The 19,570-nt window shown below is 33.4% G+C and overlaps 1 protein-coding gene across 1 annotated transcript; it reads left to right on the top strand.

Annotated features, from left to right (window-relative positions):
* Nucleotides 1-947: 947 nt before the first annotated feature.
* LOC130013974 (uncharacterized) lies at nt 948-17,440 on the top strand. Its single transcript, XM_056102641.1, has 28 exons — nt 948-1,046; nt 1,334-1,523; nt 1,998-2,246; nt 2,420-2,634; nt 2,909-3,017; nt 3,151-3,267; nt 3,562-3,697; nt 3,962-4,136; nt 4,414-4,684; nt 4,936-5,122; nt 5,733-5,950; nt 6,310-6,542; nt 6,839-6,992; nt 7,296-7,474; nt 7,668-7,805; nt 8,005-8,170; nt 8,394-8,535; nt 8,903-9,024; nt 9,297-9,436; nt 9,584-9,731; nt 10,326-10,529; nt 10,967-11,170; nt 11,613-12,359; nt 12,616-12,828; nt 13,147-13,242; nt 13,884-14,218; nt 15,784-15,988; nt 16,269-17,440. The coding sequence occupies exons 1-28, from the start codon at nt 957-959 to the stop codon at nt 16,544-16,546; spliced, it is 5,661 nt and encodes a 1,886-aa protein (XP_055958616.1). The 5' UTR covers nt 948-956; the 3' UTR covers nt 16,547-17,440.
* The last annotated feature ends 2,130 nt before the right edge of the window (nt 17,441-19,570 follow it).

Consider the following 19,570-nt stretch of genomic DNA (forward strand, 5'->3'; position numbering starts at 1 on the left):
AGAAAAACACAGGTAAATAAATGATTGATTTACTTTGAAATAAATCATTGAATTACTTTGAAATAAATAGTTAAATTACTTCGAAATAAATGATTGAATTACTTTGAAATAAATGAATATAATGCATTGGTAGAGGTTGATATTGTTGACTATAGCATTTGGATATATTTATAATTAGAATAAAAAAAATAGAATCTGTAGAGTAGTAGCGTTCGATTGTTAAAATTTACATAAATTGTATGGTTGATAAAAATAAAGAACTTTGCACGGCAAACTGATATTAAAATGTTATTATTGTTATTATTAAATTATTATTCATTGTTTAACAGAGGATATATGGCACAATGTAGACGATAAGAAGTTTCTATCAAATTCTGGTCAAATCTTCCAACCAGTAGCATTAGATTATTGTAAAACATATAGAAGTAGTGTGAGGTTCTGTTCGGGTGAAGTTTGTTCTCAACCTGTAGTCAGTAATGGTGTAACAGTGTTGAGCAAACCTGATATGCCACATATAGCTATACACCACAAAAAGATGCATGGATCCCAGGTAATTCAAATATAAATAATATAATCCAACTAATTAAGATGGTTTTTTTTCTATATGTCCAATATTTATACATAATCAAATATTTAATTTGCAGCTCACTATAGTAATTGTTGCTGGCAGAATGATAACACAATCACCCAGATATCAACTTTACGTTAATATAAAGTTGTACCAACAAATTAATGAGCACAGCGACTGCATAACCTAACTAAGTATACAATTAACACGGTATGAACCTAAAATCTGCCAATGAGCTACTAAATGTAATCTGATATGAAGGTTTGATTTATTATAATACGGTTATCATTTTATGTTTTATTCCATATCCCAGTTAGATGTAAGCTTGACTTACAAGAGTAATACCGAAGATAAAGTGTGTTCTGTGGTGTCTACCAAAGATAAATATATGTGGAGTATAACAGATAATAAACACAATAGTCATTTATTCACTAAATGGAGTAAAGTAAACAATGTGCAGAAAATCAGTGAGACAATGGTAAGAATCTAAATTTTAAGATTGTCTGTATGTTTTTATAAATCTGTTACAGCTGTATACATTATGAAAATGCCCTAAAAAGTAAACTTGATTACAGATTTTAGGCAAACCAATAGACAGAAAAGGGGTGGTAAGCAAACGTGGTGTGCACCACACAAAATGTTGCGTTGAAGCAAAAACATTTGTGTGGTTCTTTTCAACATGATAACTATGCAACCACGCGAACCTTTGTTCGAAATTGTGCCATAAAGACAAACTATTTCATGTAATATTTTTTTATTTCTTAGTTTCAGTTTAGAATTAATTTAGATGGTGAAGTTGATTTTAGTGAATGCAGAAGATTGGCTGTACGAATATTTAATAAAGCTGGTTTATCAACAATAATATCGTCGGATATTAAAAACTGTTCATCTGTAGATCCGGTATTAATTATACCGGCTATTATTATAGATGCTATAGGACAGCCATTAAATAACGGTAAGTACTCTTTGAATATATCGTGAAATTGAAATAAACACACACACACACACACCCAAATACACACTCGCTGTTGTGACAGATCCAATAATTATGTTGTTGTTAGTTAGTTGCAGGACGGAGGGGCTGACAAGGAAAGCTGTCTAGTCGTTCGGATGGGACGAAAAACCGAGGTTCCGTGTACACATTGGCGTGCACGTAAAAGATCCCTTGGCAGTTGGAATTCGATATAAGAGTAGGCCGTAGTGCCGCTGTCCGGGCAAAATTTCCGTCATAGCACACTGTATGACGTATGCCCGTCTTCATTAGCCCAGGTTAGGAGCAGAACAGTAGGACGTTAAACCCCATTTCATTTCATTTTGTTAGTTAGTTATATTTTACGTCCGCTTCCACCGAGGTGATATCGCAGACATGTCCACCCTTTTATGAGTAGCGTTTGAATAATTTGAATATGTTGTTTGTTTTGTATTTCAGATCCCAACACAAATGAACTAGGAACATCAATTTCTCTGGATCAGAACGCAGTCTGGTCTAAACCAGATGTGGACTATACACCTTATAAAAATATTATATCAGCCGTATGGCTCACATTAAGACATAGAAACTATACTTGGGGTTTACTAGAAGACCCAGCATTCTCTACTCTAACACATTTTACTCAACCGAAGATGATGATAAGAGATCCTTGTTCACATCCAGATGTTATAAAGTGTGGACAAACCGGTGAGGGAGTTTCGGTAATCTTCAAATGTCATTAAGGCTTTATTCCATTGATTCCTTGTGCCATTTCTTTAAGCCTAACAACTATAATATGGATACGTACTTTGAAGGAGTCTTCGTTGACTTCATCATTAAGACTCCAGTTTTACCGCATTTCTTTATGTTTCTTTTAACAGAAAACGAATACATCAATGTATTAACTCAAAATACTTTAAAACACGGAAGGCGGTATTATATCTGTATCCATGCTGATGCTGTTGATGCTAGTCATGAAAAATGGACGGAAGATTTGGAAGAAGTAAACGCATGTAGTGATGGAGTAACTGTTGATTTGACTCCACCAAATGGTGGTCGGGTGTGGGTGGAGAACTTGAAAGATTTTAAATACCAGGTAAATAGTTCTATATAAATATAGTCGAACCCCAATTATCTCTATCCTAGCATACTCGAAGACGTATAATATTTGCTGTGTCATTCATTCCTTGTAATTCCCTGTTAGCCCGATTAATAGTGTTTCGGGATAATGGTTCCATCCTAGGATAATATGCTATATAGCTATCCGTTGTTTCTAGTATTTGATTATATCTGTTTTAATATACTTTACATCAGTACTGAATTAATGTTTTTGTGATAGTTTTATATGAATAACCAATATATTATTTCAGTCATCTGACAGTGATGTAGCTGTTTACTGGGATAGTTTTCTTGACGTAGAAGAAAATGGTGGAAAAACTGTTCATCCAAGTGGAATATCAAAATATCATTTATATATCGGTAAGGTTAATTTGTTTCAAGGATACGACAGTTATCGCTGAATCCACAAGTTAAAAGTGAACGAACATACCTTATTGTCAATCTGTAAATATGCTGTTCTTTACATTTTGTAAATTTTCTTTTACTTATAAAGGTTCTATACAGGGAGGTGAAGATATTGTAACTAAACATAATGTTGGTTTGATAAATCATAAAATATTCCACCATCTTTCTTTACAAAATGGCCACACTTATTACGTCACTATAGAAGGTAGGTATAAATTCATGTTTCTGTTTCACAATTAGAACTATAAAAAATGTATAAAATAATAGCAAATAGAAACCATTAGATTAAATTTGTTAATCATGTATTAAAGTCGTGTAATTAATTATAAACCTACACACCCCAATCTTCAATACAAAATAAATTGATTTCTATTGCCCGCTTGGCAACATTGCTCGTTCGTTAGTATTCACCCATTTCTTTCATCCCTTTGTTCCATAAGCTGGCTCCATTATTGCTTGTTTAGTGCTATTATTGTTTTGTTTTTTGTATTTTTTTCAGCAATTGATTTTGTAAACAGGACAAAAACCGTTTCATCTGAAGGTTTCATTATTGATAATAGTCCACCAGAAACTACATCTAAACCTATACAATTTACTAATACATATATACAGTCAAATGATGTATTGTCTGCGTGGTAGGTTTATATAGAATATAGTGTTAGTAAACAAAATAAAATGAAAGCCATTATCCCCAGGCAAAGTATTTGGTTACCGGTGTTTTTGAAGGCGTGAAATAGTCAGCCTACCTTTTAAAGATCGGAATGCCTCGGTTTCGATCCCATGTAAAAGATCCCTTGGCAGTTGGAAGTCTCCCCTCATAGCACAAGGATGTTGGTGTTGAAATTAATTGTAAATAATGTATTAAAGAGCCTGAGCCATTGTATTTGATTTATTTACAGTTGGAGTGGATCATTTAAAGACACCGAAAGTGGTATAAGTCAGTATCGGTGGGCAATAGGTACTAGACCAGGTCATGAAAACATTAGGGCTTATATGATAACCGATAATGATTGTGATGAAGCGAACCTAGAACACAAATTGCAAGATGGACACGTTTATTACGTCACAGTTCAGGTATATCTCTTATTGTAATTTTACATTACGTTTTTAGATAGAAAAAAAGTTTAATGAATTATGCTTGATGTAACTATAGATAAGTTGGGAACAAACATTGTGCTTTATTATTTATCCCTTAATTATTTCAAAGAAATTGACACGAATCGTTAAGACGGTATGCTTATATTTGACGTAATTTCCAATAGAAAATTTTTCAAATTCATGCTATATGCTGGTTATCTTTGTATTCTATATACCAATTTTACAATAACTCTTGTCTGTTGTGGTGTTTCAGGCCATTAATGGTGCAGGGTTATCTACTACATTAATATCTCGTCCAGTGACAGTAGACACAACTCCTCCTACCACAGGACATGTCATCGATATTCTTAATACAAACTATACCGGAGATGACGTAGATTATATAACTAACCAATCACCACTTTCTGTTAGATGGCAAGGATTCCACGACCCCCATTCATCCATGCAATACTATACTGTTAAAGTTGGTACCTGTGATGATTGTGATGACATAATTCCAGAAATCAAAACAGGAATATCTACACGTAAGGAAAATATTATTACAAAGCACAATCCAACTTTTCTGTTATAGAACTATTGATGATATTCCCAAGAAGAGGTGGTTTAGTTTTATTGTAAAAATAGGGGCTACTTTCTTTAAAATAAATTATGTAGATGTCGTAACAACCGATATTTCAGTTTTTAGTTAAGTTTTATTGTAAAAATATGGACTATTACCTTTCAAATAAATTAAGTAGATCTTCTAATAAATTTTAAAAACCGATACATATTTCAGATTTTACCTTTCCACCGTCCAAATTTACTCCTGGAACAAAATATATCACCACGGTAACAGGGTGCAATATGGCTGACATGTGTACGTCGGCCATTTCTGACGGGGTAATAATTGACGTGACACCACCGGACGTGGGACGAGTTTTAGATGGAACGAAAGATTTAGATGTAGAATTCCAAGCAACCAGGTAATTGAAACACGATTATCATGTCTGTTTAGTTTTCCGTTTTCGGAACAAACTATAAAATAGACATGAGGATCCACGAATATGATTGGATCACGTTTATCGAGTCTCCTCTGCTATGGGACCGCTGCAGTAGTTATTGTCTTAGAAGGCATTTTACAATAACCCATTTTTATACGTGGTCATATATTGCCATCGCGCCCGTCCGTCCGTCCACAATTTCTTATGAACACTCTAAAGACTACATTTATCATCTGATTGTTTTAAAATTGATATTATATGCCTACATTATTGATATGAAGATTCTATTTAACAAAAGTTACAATCCTAACCGTATGATGTTGATATGCATCATTTAAACTAGTGAAACGAAGAAGCCTATTCAATATTCAATTTCGTCAATTTGTCCTGTAAATGACCTCATATGCTACCACCCTTGTCGATGGGAACTTATCTTAATTAGATGATTGACATTTATAAATTGGTTCTGAGCAGTTAGTTAGGGTTATATAAGAGTGTTGCAATTATTATCTTCCAGAATCAGATTCTACTACTGAACAAATTAACATAATGTGTTGTGTGCAATTTTTAAGGATTGTCATCCTGATTTCAGAAACTTTGTTGGTGCCAAATGGCATGGGTTTAAAGATGCACAATCTGGTATAGCGAGATATGAATGGAGAGTAGGAACAACCATTGGAGGCGAAGGGTTACTTAGCCCTCAAGTTTTACCAGTGGTGGAACTGGCCTATAGATCTAATTTACCTAATAATAAGCTATTGCCTATTGATACTAGAATTTATATTACTGTTAGATGTTACAATAAAGCAGGTAGGACTCAAATTATTTTAATGACGCTAATGATGCTTACAAAAACAATAATTTAAGTTATATCTTACTTGAACAAGCATTACTGTTGTGGACCCAATGTATAAATTCGTAATATATGTAGTAAAAGGGTTCCTACACGAAATATGTTCCCTTTCTAAAATTGGTTAGAGTTATCACCCCCTTTGCGGGATAGAATATAGAAACATGAGGGCATGTCCTCTAGACCCGGCTTCATTGTAGACGAATCGACATCTTTCTTTTGTAAAATTGCATAGGATTACTGTTATATTTATATCATCATCGTTTGTATTATTTATGTATTTCAAAGCCGCCACTGCACCTAGATTTTATATTATTAGGTTTATACAGCGAAGTTACATCAAATGGTTTTAAGATCGATACAACATTACCAGTAGTAGTACAAAGGGCAGTCCCCGTCTCATCGTTTAGTTCTATTTTACCTTCAACTACCATATCAAAATCTAGTATTAAAATTGAATGGAAGTTTACTGATGATGAATCAGATATAGAAAGACAATACATTTCTATTTCACCTCATTTATTGGGAGATTTTAATTCTTCAGCTATGGAGGTAAGTCCTATCGATAATTTTAAACATATTTTATTTTTTGAAAAATGAAACATTTTGATAAAAAAATAAGCATGCCTATAATGAATTCAGTCATTTAGAAAAATACAGTGGCATTACGAGGATGACCACTGGACATTGCCTGAGTAAAATTGCATAGTTGGAAAACTTTTAAGGGATAGATTACTATTTTAAAAATGCAGTGGTTTTACGGGTTTGTCTAATGAACGGTGACGAAGTTAAATTGTATAGTTGGAATACTTTTAGTTTTAGAGAATATATTACTATTTTTGTTTCAGATTCCTAGTGTAGTAAAAGAATTTACATTTTCTGGTCTAGCTCTACACGATGGGAGTAAATATAAAGTTAAAGTGATTGGTTGTAATTTAGCTGGTTTGTGTCTGTCGAGTGTTACAGATGATATAACAGTTGATTCTACACCGCCTACCAGAGGTACGTGTATTGTTTGTACCGATTAAAAGTGTTTATAGTTATGCTTACATTATATAAGAACAAATGTCGTGATATCTGATAATTCATTCTCGATCTAAATAAATCCACGTACTCTAAGAAAACAGGCAATTTTAATTTTTTATTTGTTTTCCACTTTAAAATAAGTAAATAATCTGATAATTATGAAAAATCTGAACTCGATGTCGTTTTGCTTTTGTTCTGGTCATTTTGGAGAATTAAAGTTTTACCATATTACAAATTGTGTATCTTCCCCAATGAAATAATTAGTGAATGTTGTTTCAGGTATGTTTGCTATTGATACTGACCACGCCGCTAACTTAAACAGAGATAGGAATAACTGGAACCACTGGTCTACTACGTCTATTAAGTTAGCATGGTTGGGATTTGCCGATCTACATACTGGTATAACCGAGTATAAAGTCAGTGTTGGAACCAAACCTTTCTTTACAGATCTCAACCAGGCAAGTATCTCTAATTACGGTAATATGTGGTATTCTTGAGCATAATACAATTTTTGGCGTAAATTAGCAGCATTCAAACACCCAAAATCTTGTTAATAAATTGCTTGGTTTCGGTCTGCAATTAATCTTAGGTAATATGACATATTGGTTTTTTACTTCACGAAATTCTTATATGAAAATTTTTTTTTAACAGGGCTATCAACAAACCACGTTTCAACATGTGGCTGGAGATAATTTTAATGATGAAGGAGTGGTACAATCAGTTACAATAACTACCAAGACACTTCATATGGGCAATTCTGTTTTCATATCTGTATGGGCTGTTAACGGGGTAATTATTGCTATTTAATCATTTTCTAGTATATGATATATGTACTACAGTAGAACAAGAGAAATTACACCTCTAAATCGGGTGTATCAGACTTGGGCAAAATTGCCACTTCAGTATCCGTATCTATTAACTACCAATATGTTTTACTTCTAGTCGTTTTATTGTGTTACATATTATTTCATTTTTATTTTTGACATAGGTTGGATTAAAAAGTCAACCTGCTCATTCTGAATTTGAACTTGTAGAAGGAGGAATGTTAGATTTAGTCAGGAGATGTCAACCGTATAATTGTCTTGGACATTGTGTTTGTGCTGGACAAGACAAAACATGTTCAGATGCTGACAACTGTAGAGACATCTCAACAGGTATATATCTATCAACTTTATTAAAATTATTCATTAATTAATTCTTTGTGAACTTTTATGTTAGGGTTTCCTTTGCATTCGTCACAGTAATGTCCCACTGTGTTTAGTCTACCTTAAGTAATTCCAGATATTGTATGCCACACTATTCCCGTATTTCTCTATTGTTGTATATTTTATGCTATCGGCCATGTGATTGATTTCTTATTTATCATCATCCTTGCAGGGAATCCAAATAATATTATCCAAGTTACTGACATGACTAATTTGATGTCATATGATGCTGCACAGACTTACTACACATCGTCTGATAATTTTCTAGCTGCCAGATGGAGGATAATAAACCCACAAGGTATCTCTCCTATAAGGTGAATTAAACTTAGATAAATTAAATATCTGTAATAAACCAACACGGTCTCTCATCTATAAGGCAAATTAAACCCCTTTCATAAACCAACAAGGTCTCTCGTCTATAAATTAAATTAAATTTAGATAAATTAAACAACCCCTTTAATAAACCAACAGGGTCACTCATCTATTAGGTAAATGAAACCTCTTTAATAAACCAACAATGTCTCTCATCTATAAGGTAAATTAAACCTCAACATATCATACAACTGGGCGCAGGCCCGCTATATCATGATGATCTAGGCTTCAGCCTGCCAAAACCAGCTAAGTTCATTATTAACTACATAGCAATTACCATGAATTCAAACTCAGCATATGGTATTTTAGATATGAATGCAGTGCCGGTCATTCCGGTGAAAATTTACCCAGTGGAATATATGACACTGATACAGAAAGGACATGGTTTGATGTTGGTGAAAATACCGAAACTATAATAACTTTACCTACAGGTATACCTTTTAAAAATGTTATTCATTTCTTTCAAGAAACAATCACTAATACTGTATATTTAATAATATGTAATATTAACAAATCACACAACCTTCACTCAGTTACAATAGGATACCGTATCAATACATTCAGCTATAAGCATTGAAACATACGTATAAAGCTCTATAAACAAAAGTCTTCTTTCTTGTAAAGGTGTGTCACAGGGATCGGCTTAAGGTCCCACGGTGTTTCTAGTACATGTAATTTCGTAATATTATTTTATTTATTACAGCTAAAGTTTTAGATAAGTCTGTGCCATATAGTGTATTTGTGAGGGTATGGTATAATGCAAATCAATATGCGATATTTAAGTCTCCTGGTATTACAGCACTGATGTCTGCTCCGAGTGTCAGTCACATAGCGGGAGCTGATGTAAGTACTTAAAAATAAGTTAAAAACTCCAAGCTATTTAATAATTATAACTGTCATTATATCACGATTTTTCCCCGTTTTGATTAACCTATTTTAAATAGAATTATTGATTTGATTTTGAGATGTATTGCTCTATTTTTTATCCAGATAAAAGAATTAGAAACTATATTAAGTGTTAACGATATAGATTACCAAACATCCAGCAATCAGATTATTGTTGGTTGGAAGAATAAATTTAGAGGAGGAATTCGTGGATTAGATTATTTTAAGCCTTATATAAGCACTCATCCACAAGGTGGGTTTTAATAGTAACATAATCACATTAAAAGTTTCACGGAAACATGTATTTATTAAATGTATGACAACATTTTTAAACTGATGTTTCCATTCCTAAGATATTTTTGAACCAGTCCCGACCAATCTCATTATCTAGTATAGTGAGTCTTAAAGATTGCAAAACTTTCTTTTGGCCTCAAATCTTATAACAATTATTAGAAATTTATTCACAAGAGAAGCCCGTAATCAACTCTCTAGGCCATGGGAATGTCAAGTTTTGAAATACGATAACATTAATAAAAATCGAGACTGTAACGCTATTCTTAGCAAAACCTAAAACACTAACAACCCCACTCAGAATAGAGAACTAACTCTCTAGGCCATGGGAATGTCAAGTTTTGAAATACGATAACATTAATAAAAATCGAGACTGTAACGCTATTCTTAGCTAAACCTAAAACACTAACAACCCCACTCAGAATAGAGAACTAAAAGGAATTGTCAAAATATTTTTTTATTGCTGTTTCATTATCTATTTATCTAAATCTTGCATATTGCATCTTTAATAATGTAATCAATAGCGGTCTTGGCGTCTTTTTTTTTTTAAATGTAGGACACAACGTTCATCAGTCATCTACTAGAGTACCTGGAAATACTAGTGTATATACAGCTACTAATCTAAATCTACAAGAGAATAGAGAATATTATAGTACTGTACTAGCTTATAATAAAGCAGGATTATTGAGCTGGGCCAATAGTGATGGAATATTAATAGACAATACAACTCCTACTTCCGGTATTATATATGATGGTAATGGTAAGTAAACTATTGAAATTATTGAATATAGATTGTGGCCCCCCCAAAAAGAACCCCGTAAAAAATTTATTAAATCTTACAGCTTCTTGAACTTTGTCTGCGTACGATCGTTGTCCAAAGTTTTAGTTATCTTGGTCGCTTTGCATAAAGTCATGTTTTTTCCAAAAAGAAAAATTACAATCAACAGTGTTATTCAAAGATTTGTGGGTTTTGGTTGGGAGGGGGTGGGGGCATTGCGGTCACCCTAAAATTACCCAACACAACTCATAGACTTATTTTAGCCGATTTCAATTTCATAATCTTTTAAATCTGGTATGTATTTTCAAGCTGTTTCCCTAAGGAATTTCCTGTTTGGTGATAAGGTTTATTATTTATCTTTTTATAGACAACCATGATAAAATGGCGGATACGGTCTCTTATTATTTCATATTTTACAGATATCTATGATAAAGATTACCAATACTCTACAACAGTTATATCATCATCATGGTATGGTTTTACTGATAGTGGTACTGGTATAGTTAAATATTACTGGTGTATTGGTACTGGTATTAGTACTACAGATTGTAATATACACGACTGGAAGAATGTAGGATTAAATACTAGACTGTCTGTAAACCTAACCTCACCTTTAAATCATGGTAGGCATTCTAAAGTTTCCATATTAATTGAATAAAATTGAATCTATTAGGTATTTTATTCAAAAATACAAACCCTTTCATTATTGGGACACTATATAATATGCTACAGTGTGTATAAATATATTACTAGTCATACTGTTTTCTTATCTCGACACGTGCGAAACTGGTCCCCTACAGTAGTATAGTGGATAAGAAAATGAAAATAAATTTTTTATCTCTTCAAATGCCTTTGGAAATGAAATGAAATGGGGTTTAACGTCCTACTGTTCTGCTCCTAAACTGGGCTAATGATGACGGCAAATGCCTTTGGAAAGAGTCCCCTCTCAAGCCATCTCGTTCCCAAGAATGAATTTCTGAATGTTTTGTTTCCAAATGTGATCTTCTATTATCAAAGTATTACTGCCACCGTAACAAATACCATTACTGTATTTTATTGTTATAGGTATGAAAATTTATAATAAAGTGTATGCTGTAGATGGAAGTGGGTTGAAATCTGATGTAGCAGTGTCTGATGGTATTACAATTGATACCACGCCCCCAGTACCGGTTGATATAGATTATATTGGAGAAAATCGCATCGCCAATCCATCATTTGAAGAAGGCGCGGAGGAATCAAATAAGGAATGTGATGACCAACCACCAGCTCGTTGGTATTTTGACTCCACCTCGTGTATTAAAATTATCCAATCACAACCTTCCGTTTCAAAAGAAGGCGGAACCTATATTAAAGTGAAAGGTCATATTCAACAAACAGTTTTTGATTTAAACACCCAAAGTGCTTACCATGTTATAGTACATGTTGGATATCCACATGATGTTAGCATTCAGCATCACAACGTCGAAGGTTTCGTGCAATTCGGACAAGAAACTCACACTTTCAGCCTTGACCCAGAACGATGCCAGGGGATATGTGACATCGACCAACAACCATTAATAGTATGGAATAAATTTACTTATGTATTCCATCCAAGAGAAGCAAGAGAAGTGATAAGAATTGGTACAAGTAAATTACATATGATATTAGCTGTAGATGATGTATATGTACAACAAGTTAATTATATAGATATAACAAGTGATTCTAATCATTTAATACATTATACAGTATTTAGACCTTATTGGTCATCTCTTCATCTTACCTGGCATTTTAAAGATGATCAAAGTCATATTACAGATTATCAATGGGCACTAGGTAAGTTTAGCTTGAATACATGTACTACTGTATGTAAATATATCAGTGACTATAAGTAATACAATAGTGTTTAAATCATGTAGGTATTTAGTTATAGCAATACATTTCCTGTTTTTGTAGATTTTATTTAGCAATCCAGTTGATTTTGGTATCAAATATATTTACTGATTACATTGGAAAATTACTCAGGGAGCATTCTTATTTTCTAAATCGTTTTGACAACGGTTTTCAATCAAAACAATCATTTTAATTTCAGGAACTGTGAAAGGTGGAACCCAGATTCAGTCGTTCACAAGTGTTGGCAGAAATCAGCAAGCTACAGCATCTGGTCTAAATTTAGCCCATAATACATTACTTTACTTGACGGTGATGTCAACCAATGGCGCCGGACTAACAACTGTCAGCCAATCAGAGAGTATTGTTGCCGATATGACTCCGCCAATAATATCAGAGATGAACGATGGTATAGGTAAGAAATTAAATGTTGATTGTGGGGTACTTTAATGGAAAATATCACTGCCCACCACAATGAAAAATCAGCTATTTAAATAAAATTGACAGAAGCCTATGCTATTATCAGAATGGTTATCCACACCAAGTTCAGGGTTAAAACTTGGTTATTACATGACAGTTTTTTTTACTGTTTACTAAGCCAGTCACAGTTAACATTTGATCAAAACCACGTAACCTTTGTCATCAGAACTCTGAAGGACGAATTCGCATCAACTCGAGTGTTTCTTGTTTGTCTTTCTCTTTTGTTGATTTAAATATGTTTTGATCATTTTAGAGGATGATGTAAATTTCCAGCTAACCAAACTCATATCAGTTAACTGGAAAGTAGGAGATCTAGAATCAGGAGTAGAATATTGTCAATGGGCTATAGGTAATACTTCAGTATTTTTAACGTTGTAATAACGTAATTTGTTAATCGGTTATAGACAAGATTCCCCCCGTAGCCCACTGTATGGGCGAATGCCCGTCTTTATTAGCCCACCCAATGTAGAACAGTAGGACTTTAAATTCAATTTCATTTTGCATTACAACATATAACAAATACCGTATCTCTATGTATGTAACATAAGTTGACGGTTGACTGTAATTATTGTTAATTTCTACAACATACAATCTACTATTTGTATCAACAAGAGAACATGTAGGCAGGGGAGGATCCAGGAATTTTTGCAGCAGGGAGTTTGCCAGCTTCCTGAGACAATGTATCTCCCCCCACCCCCACCTCATGGTCTCTATCATCATTTGGGCGTATATACATATACATTCAGCTTTTTAAACAGAGAAATTCAACACCTCGTTTGACGTCAATTTTTATTATGAATTAATACAATGACATTGTGATTCAATTTCATGGATGCAAAGCATTAATTGTGATATCACATAATGTTTATATCATTATCTCGTGCTTTAAGTGCCCATCCTGTCCCACATCTGACGATAAAGGATAAAGCACACGGCTTCTGGTAGGTTATTTAATTATTCACACGTTGATTCATTTGTTTTACATACTAGGTTCAACGCACGGCGGTGTTGATATACAGCCATTTACTCCTGTACCAGATAAACAATCATTTGCTCAAGTAGAACTCAGTGTTGATCAAATACAGAACTCTAAACTAGTTTATTCTACTGTAAGATGTTATAATAAAGCTGGGTTACCAACTACAGCTACTACTGATGGCGTTCTGGTTATAATCAAAATGGCTGCCAAAGCGGACGGTCAGATCGCTATTCATCAAGATGGAGTATCTGCATATACGGTGAAGGGTGATTGTTATCCATTGACTAATAGTTTACGATTAAAATGGGATTTAGAAAATACCAGAATTGGTACCAAGTCTATACAGGTATTCAATTTTTAAGAAAATGAGAAATTCCAGACAAATGGACTTTTAATCTTATCTGTGTACATTTGAACGCCAAGAATTAGCAGTGTCTTTTTTCATAATAAAACGAGTTAGTGTTTCGGTTTAGAATAATAATAATAATAATAATAATAATAAAACCTTTATTTAATGAGGCAACGTATTTAGTTTGCAAAAAAAAAACTAATCTTCCATAGGTCCCTCCTAAACTACAAAGACATATATACATGTAATATCAGGATAAATTTAAAATCATTAGAAATGCAATAGCATTTTAAAGTGGGAAGTTTGATAAGTCACTCCCAAACTACAAAACATATACATTATACAAGTAGAATATAGGAAGAACACTATAATTACACACAAAATAAAATAGAATGCAGTTGCAAGTTAAAAATAATAAGTATGTCATCAGTTGAATATTATGGTTCCTTCAGTGTGCAAAATAAATGAGTTTTCAGTTTAATCTTAAAATTTTCAACATTTTTACACATCTTTATATCAAAAGGCAGATTGTTCCATAAAAGACATGCAGAATAATGAAAAGTACGTTTCATGGATTCCGTTTTGCATTTTTGAAGAAAAAGAGATTTACTGGTCTGTGAACGGAGTAAGATATCCGTTTTGGAAACAAGAGATTTTTCAATAAAATGGAAATTTAGATAAAGTGGAGTATTAAATGTAATAATTTTGAATGATAAGACAATTTTATCGTAAAGAATCCTCTGTGTAAGGGTAAGCCAACCGAGTTTAGTAAATAAAGAGGTGGACGGAGTTTCAATCGGTGCATCAAGAATAGCTCTTGCTGCCCTCTTTTGTAATTTTAAAAGAATGTCTAATCTACTTTTGGTAGCATTTCCCCAAATAATAGAGCAATAATCAAATATTGGTAGTATGTAACTGTTATAAAACAAAATTCTTGTCTCGTAAGATAAATGATCTTTTATCTTATTTAGGAGAAATATTTTTGATGCAAGTTTTTTAGACATATCTGCTATCTGTGCTTCCCAATTAAGGTCTTGGTCAATTTGAATTCCAAGTAATTTTGCGGTAGTAACCGTCTCAAATTTCTCACCATGGAGTGATAAAGTTAGGTTTTTTTGATTTCTTTTGTGTTTTGTTGAAATCACCCTGACTGAAAAACTGATCAGCAGTGAATATTAGCCAGGCTGCTACATCGATGCTGCTTAATGAGCCCCACAGATTAACTTTTTTTGTTCTGCAAATGAAATTGTTGAACATCTGTTTTAAGCATTAGAAAAATAAATAAAGGTTTTGAAAAATATGTCATATTTAGTGTAAATGTCTTATGTAAACAATGCACGCACCATTGAGCCAATGATTGACGCCGTGTGATGTGACGTCAGGTGTTAAAAGCAGTCATCTTTTACAGAGTTATTAGAAGACTTTCGTAATCATCTGTGAAACAGACTGCCTGACTGGCAGGAAACCTTTTAAAATAAACTTAAACCAAATATGAGACATGTCATCTTTACACGGCTTATATTGGTTGTTACAAGTATTAGATTTATGTATTCTATTACCAGGTATCGGTGTATGGTCCAGGTTATAATTTAGATAAAGAAGTTCGAGTTACAGAGATTAGTTATAACCAGGCTAAATTAAGAAGTTTATCACTACAACCTAACTCTAACTATAATGTTAGTGTTTCTACTATTAATGTATTAGGAAGACAAGACAATTCTTTATCAGCAGTAATAGCATCTGTAGCACAACCTCCTATTTTACAAGGTTTGTATGAGTCATTCTGCCAATAGAAAAATTTCAAATCTGATCTATGATGTGTAAAATTATCCACGGCTTACAAAAATTCTTTACTTTTTTATTGGATTATGTCAGAAATTGGATTTCGTTTGAGCATCTTTAATTTCGTTTATGAAGTGGAGTTCGAAAAAACTTTAGTGCAACTATTCAGCTGTAAATTTGCAACGATAGCGCATTTAACCGGATGTTTTGGCCCTGTTTTTAGAAATATGCACATTTTCTTAATATTATTTGACTGATATTTCAGCGGATTCAAAATTACTAATTGCAAGATCATTTGATGGTAAATCAATGAAAATGTCATGGAGAGATTTATTTACGTCCACGTGGAAGAACCTGTATTATGAAGTCAGTTTAGGAACTTCGCCGGGAGGAGCGGACGTTATACAATGGCAAGAGACAAAAGTTGCTTCCCTTACCATCGAGATGCCTGATATATCGAAGTTACCAAGAATATATTTAACAATAACAGCTGTGGACCCCTGCGGTCTTTTCCTACATTATAATCATACTATTGTATTTTAACATACTGAAATTATTAATTCCAAATATCTTTGTAGATTTTACAATATTACCTATACAAATATCATCCTGTTGCCAATCTTTATAATTTGTTCCGACATTTTAGTTATATAATAGATATATAAATATTAAACCCCGCGGTGTTTCCCGCCATTATACTTAATACAGCAAGAATATTCAATGTTGGATATAGTAGATCTTTATAATTCTTTCCTATATTATAATTATAGTGGCTGCTGTAAGTAGTATTCCTATATTATGATTAGATATATTACAGTGCAGGTTAGTATTTCCTATCTAATTAGGGGCGGTCTAGAATAGTTCTGCGGTTGTCCACCGGGTTTTAAGCGTTTTATGTCGCTTCTTGGGGTACTTGTTATAAATTTCCATTTGACGTAATTAGAAAATACAGTTGCATCGGAGATGTTCGAGTTCGGCCGTATGTAAAATTTAAGACAAAGCTTCTATTCCATCGCTGATTGTATCAATTCATAGCGATTTGTTTACACATTGTAAGTATTCAAGGATTTTCTATAATTTATCGCGTGTAAGGTTTTTTTTTTGGAATTTGATAGAATAAATTGCATCTTATTTTTTTCCTCAGAAATAATATATTGATAATCACGGGACAAAAATGTAAGTATCTATTTAAAAGGTATATATTTACTGCATTCCTGACCTATTTTGAAATTTCTTCCTTGTTCTTTCAGTTTAGCTTGTTTAACAGAGCGTTTGCACTGGGCATAACCCTCATCCACGTGCTGTATTATTTGGCCTAATTATGTTGGATTGTTGCTCAAAATAAACTGAAACCTATCCTCTTTTATTTGTGTCAAACATGTCATGTGGTTGTATGTGCTGATTTATTTTATTGGATGTATAAAAAGCTTAAGCCAGTGTTGTGTTTTGGTCCACATAGTAAACTAAGATTCAATCTTTAGAAACATAAATTGAATTGTGTAAATATTACCAATCATTAATAACACATCAGGTGAATCAAATTCAATATTTTATTTTGGCCAAATCTAAAGAAGATTAGCCCCTCATAACATCTATGTAGGTTAATAAAATTTGCCTGGCTCGCTAACCTGGAGGTCGGGTGTTCGATCCCTGCATTGGCCGAGAAAGTTCATCTGGATTTTCCGACGTGGTTTCCCTTGTCAGTGGTGCAGGACGGAGGGCCTCACAAGGACAGCTGTCTAGTCCTTGTGATGAGACGAAAAACCGAGGTCCCGTGTATACATTGGAATGCACGTAAAAGATCCCTTGGCAGTTGGAATTCGATATAAGAGTAGGCGATAGTGCCGGTGCCCGGGCAAAATTTCCCTCATAGCACACTGTATGGCGTATGCCCGTCTTCATTAGCCCAATATAGGAGCAGAACAGTGGGACGTTAAACCCCATTTCATTTCATTTCATTTATACAATTTGCCCTTTAGCCAAGGCTGTCAAGTATTGCTATAAATCTAACCGCCTCCAAATATTATACATTTCTCTACCATATACCTAAAGGTTTTCATTAGAGTGGTACTCCTGTTCCTCTTTTGGATCCACCGCTGGCTATATGACGTAATTATAACGTCGGCTTCCACCGGGTGATCAATAACGATATAAAGCATCAAATATGTGAAATGGTTAGAACTCAACTTATCAATATGAATAATTTTTGGACCTGACAGTGTCCGGTTTTAAACTGAAAATTTAATGTGGTATGTTTATACTACGTCATCGTGAGAATACAACTAAAGTAGTAGGATTGGTTGCTCTGGAGAGGCGCTAGACACTGTTTTACATTGTTTTTATAAGTTTTAAATCTTAATCCATTAGTCCATTTCGATAAGTTTTGATTCCCGTGGAATTGATGAAACAAATAATAATCGATTCACGAAAAATGTCGCACAAATCATTGTCTTAATCCATTATTTAATCAGAAAAAATTAGGAGTCGTATAACGGTATTTAGTTTGAAACTTAATATCGTGACATTTTGGCGTTGATTTTTAAATTGTATGATCATGATTTCCATATGGCGGCCACTTTGCCAACGAAAATACTATGCATATATGGACATAACTACTATATACTCATTATATATCATTACCTGGCTAACACTTTAATTTTAGTCTATAAAAGGAGCCCATCTTCAAGTTACAATTATTTAGGATGTTTAATCGAAAGCGAAAACAAGGTGTTCATAATCATGACACTTACTATGCAAGTTTTAAGATGCATTATGTTAGAGATAAATCTGACTATAATGCGTCTTTTTTTCGCTTCAAATGATATATAAACTATTACTTATGCATTTATTAGCATAACAAATCTATGTTAAACTCTAGGACATCGGGTGGCAGAGATTAAGAAGGATTAAAATACGAATGTCCTGTCCCGTTGCTACGATAATAAACGATCCGCGCTACATCTTCCAACACCGATAATTTCGCAAAGAATAAAGTAATTTCAATGAACTTTTTAATATATTCATTTTTCATTATCTTTTTTCAAAACCACTATAGCAAGAATGGCCATCTCTTTATGTAAATCTTGGCGAGCATGTAAAAGGTGCCTTGGCAGTTGGAATTCGATATAAGAGTAGGCCGTAGCGCCGCTGTCGTAACCAAATGTTTCTCATTGCACACTGTATTCGTCCAGTCGGAATTTAACCCCCATTAGATTTCATTTCATTTTATGTAAATCTTACATAATGCATCTTTAAGTAAATGTCATGTTATTTGATACACAGAGAACCAACCCTTTCCTAGAAAACTGATTTAATAGCATGGGCGTTGCTATTTATGAAATCATATTGCATTCGACAGTCAGTTAAACTGAATACAAATTTTGTGCTTAGTCTATTCAGATTATATCATAGAACGACATCTATCTTTATTTATTTCTTCTGAACTCACTGGAATACGATTTATTAATTGAAGGCTACAATGAACCGAAGTAAATAATGGCAAATGTTATAAAAGGATTATTTGCGGGTTCACTTTTATGTTTTTATTTTAATGAAATTCATGCCAGG

This window comes from Patella vulgata, chromosome 8 (genome assembly GCF_932274485.2).
Source record: "Patella vulgata chromosome 8, xgPatVulg1.2, whole genome shotgun sequence".
Lineage (NCBI taxonomy): Eukaryota > Metazoa > Mollusca > Gastropoda > Patellidae > Patella > Patella vulgata.

Coding starts and splice junctions, on each gene's coding strand:
- LOC130013974 (XM_056102641.1), top strand. CDS start 957: ATGTGGAGTATAACAGATAATAAACACAATAGTCATTTATTCACTAAA. Junction 3,268..3,561: donor TTATTACGTCACTATAGAAG/GTAGGTATAAAT, acceptor TATTTTTTTCAG/CAATTGATTTTGTAAACAGG. Junction 9,732..10,325: donor TATAAGCACTCATCCACAAG/GTGGGTTTTAAT, acceptor TTTTAAATGTAG/GACACAACGTTCATCAGTCA.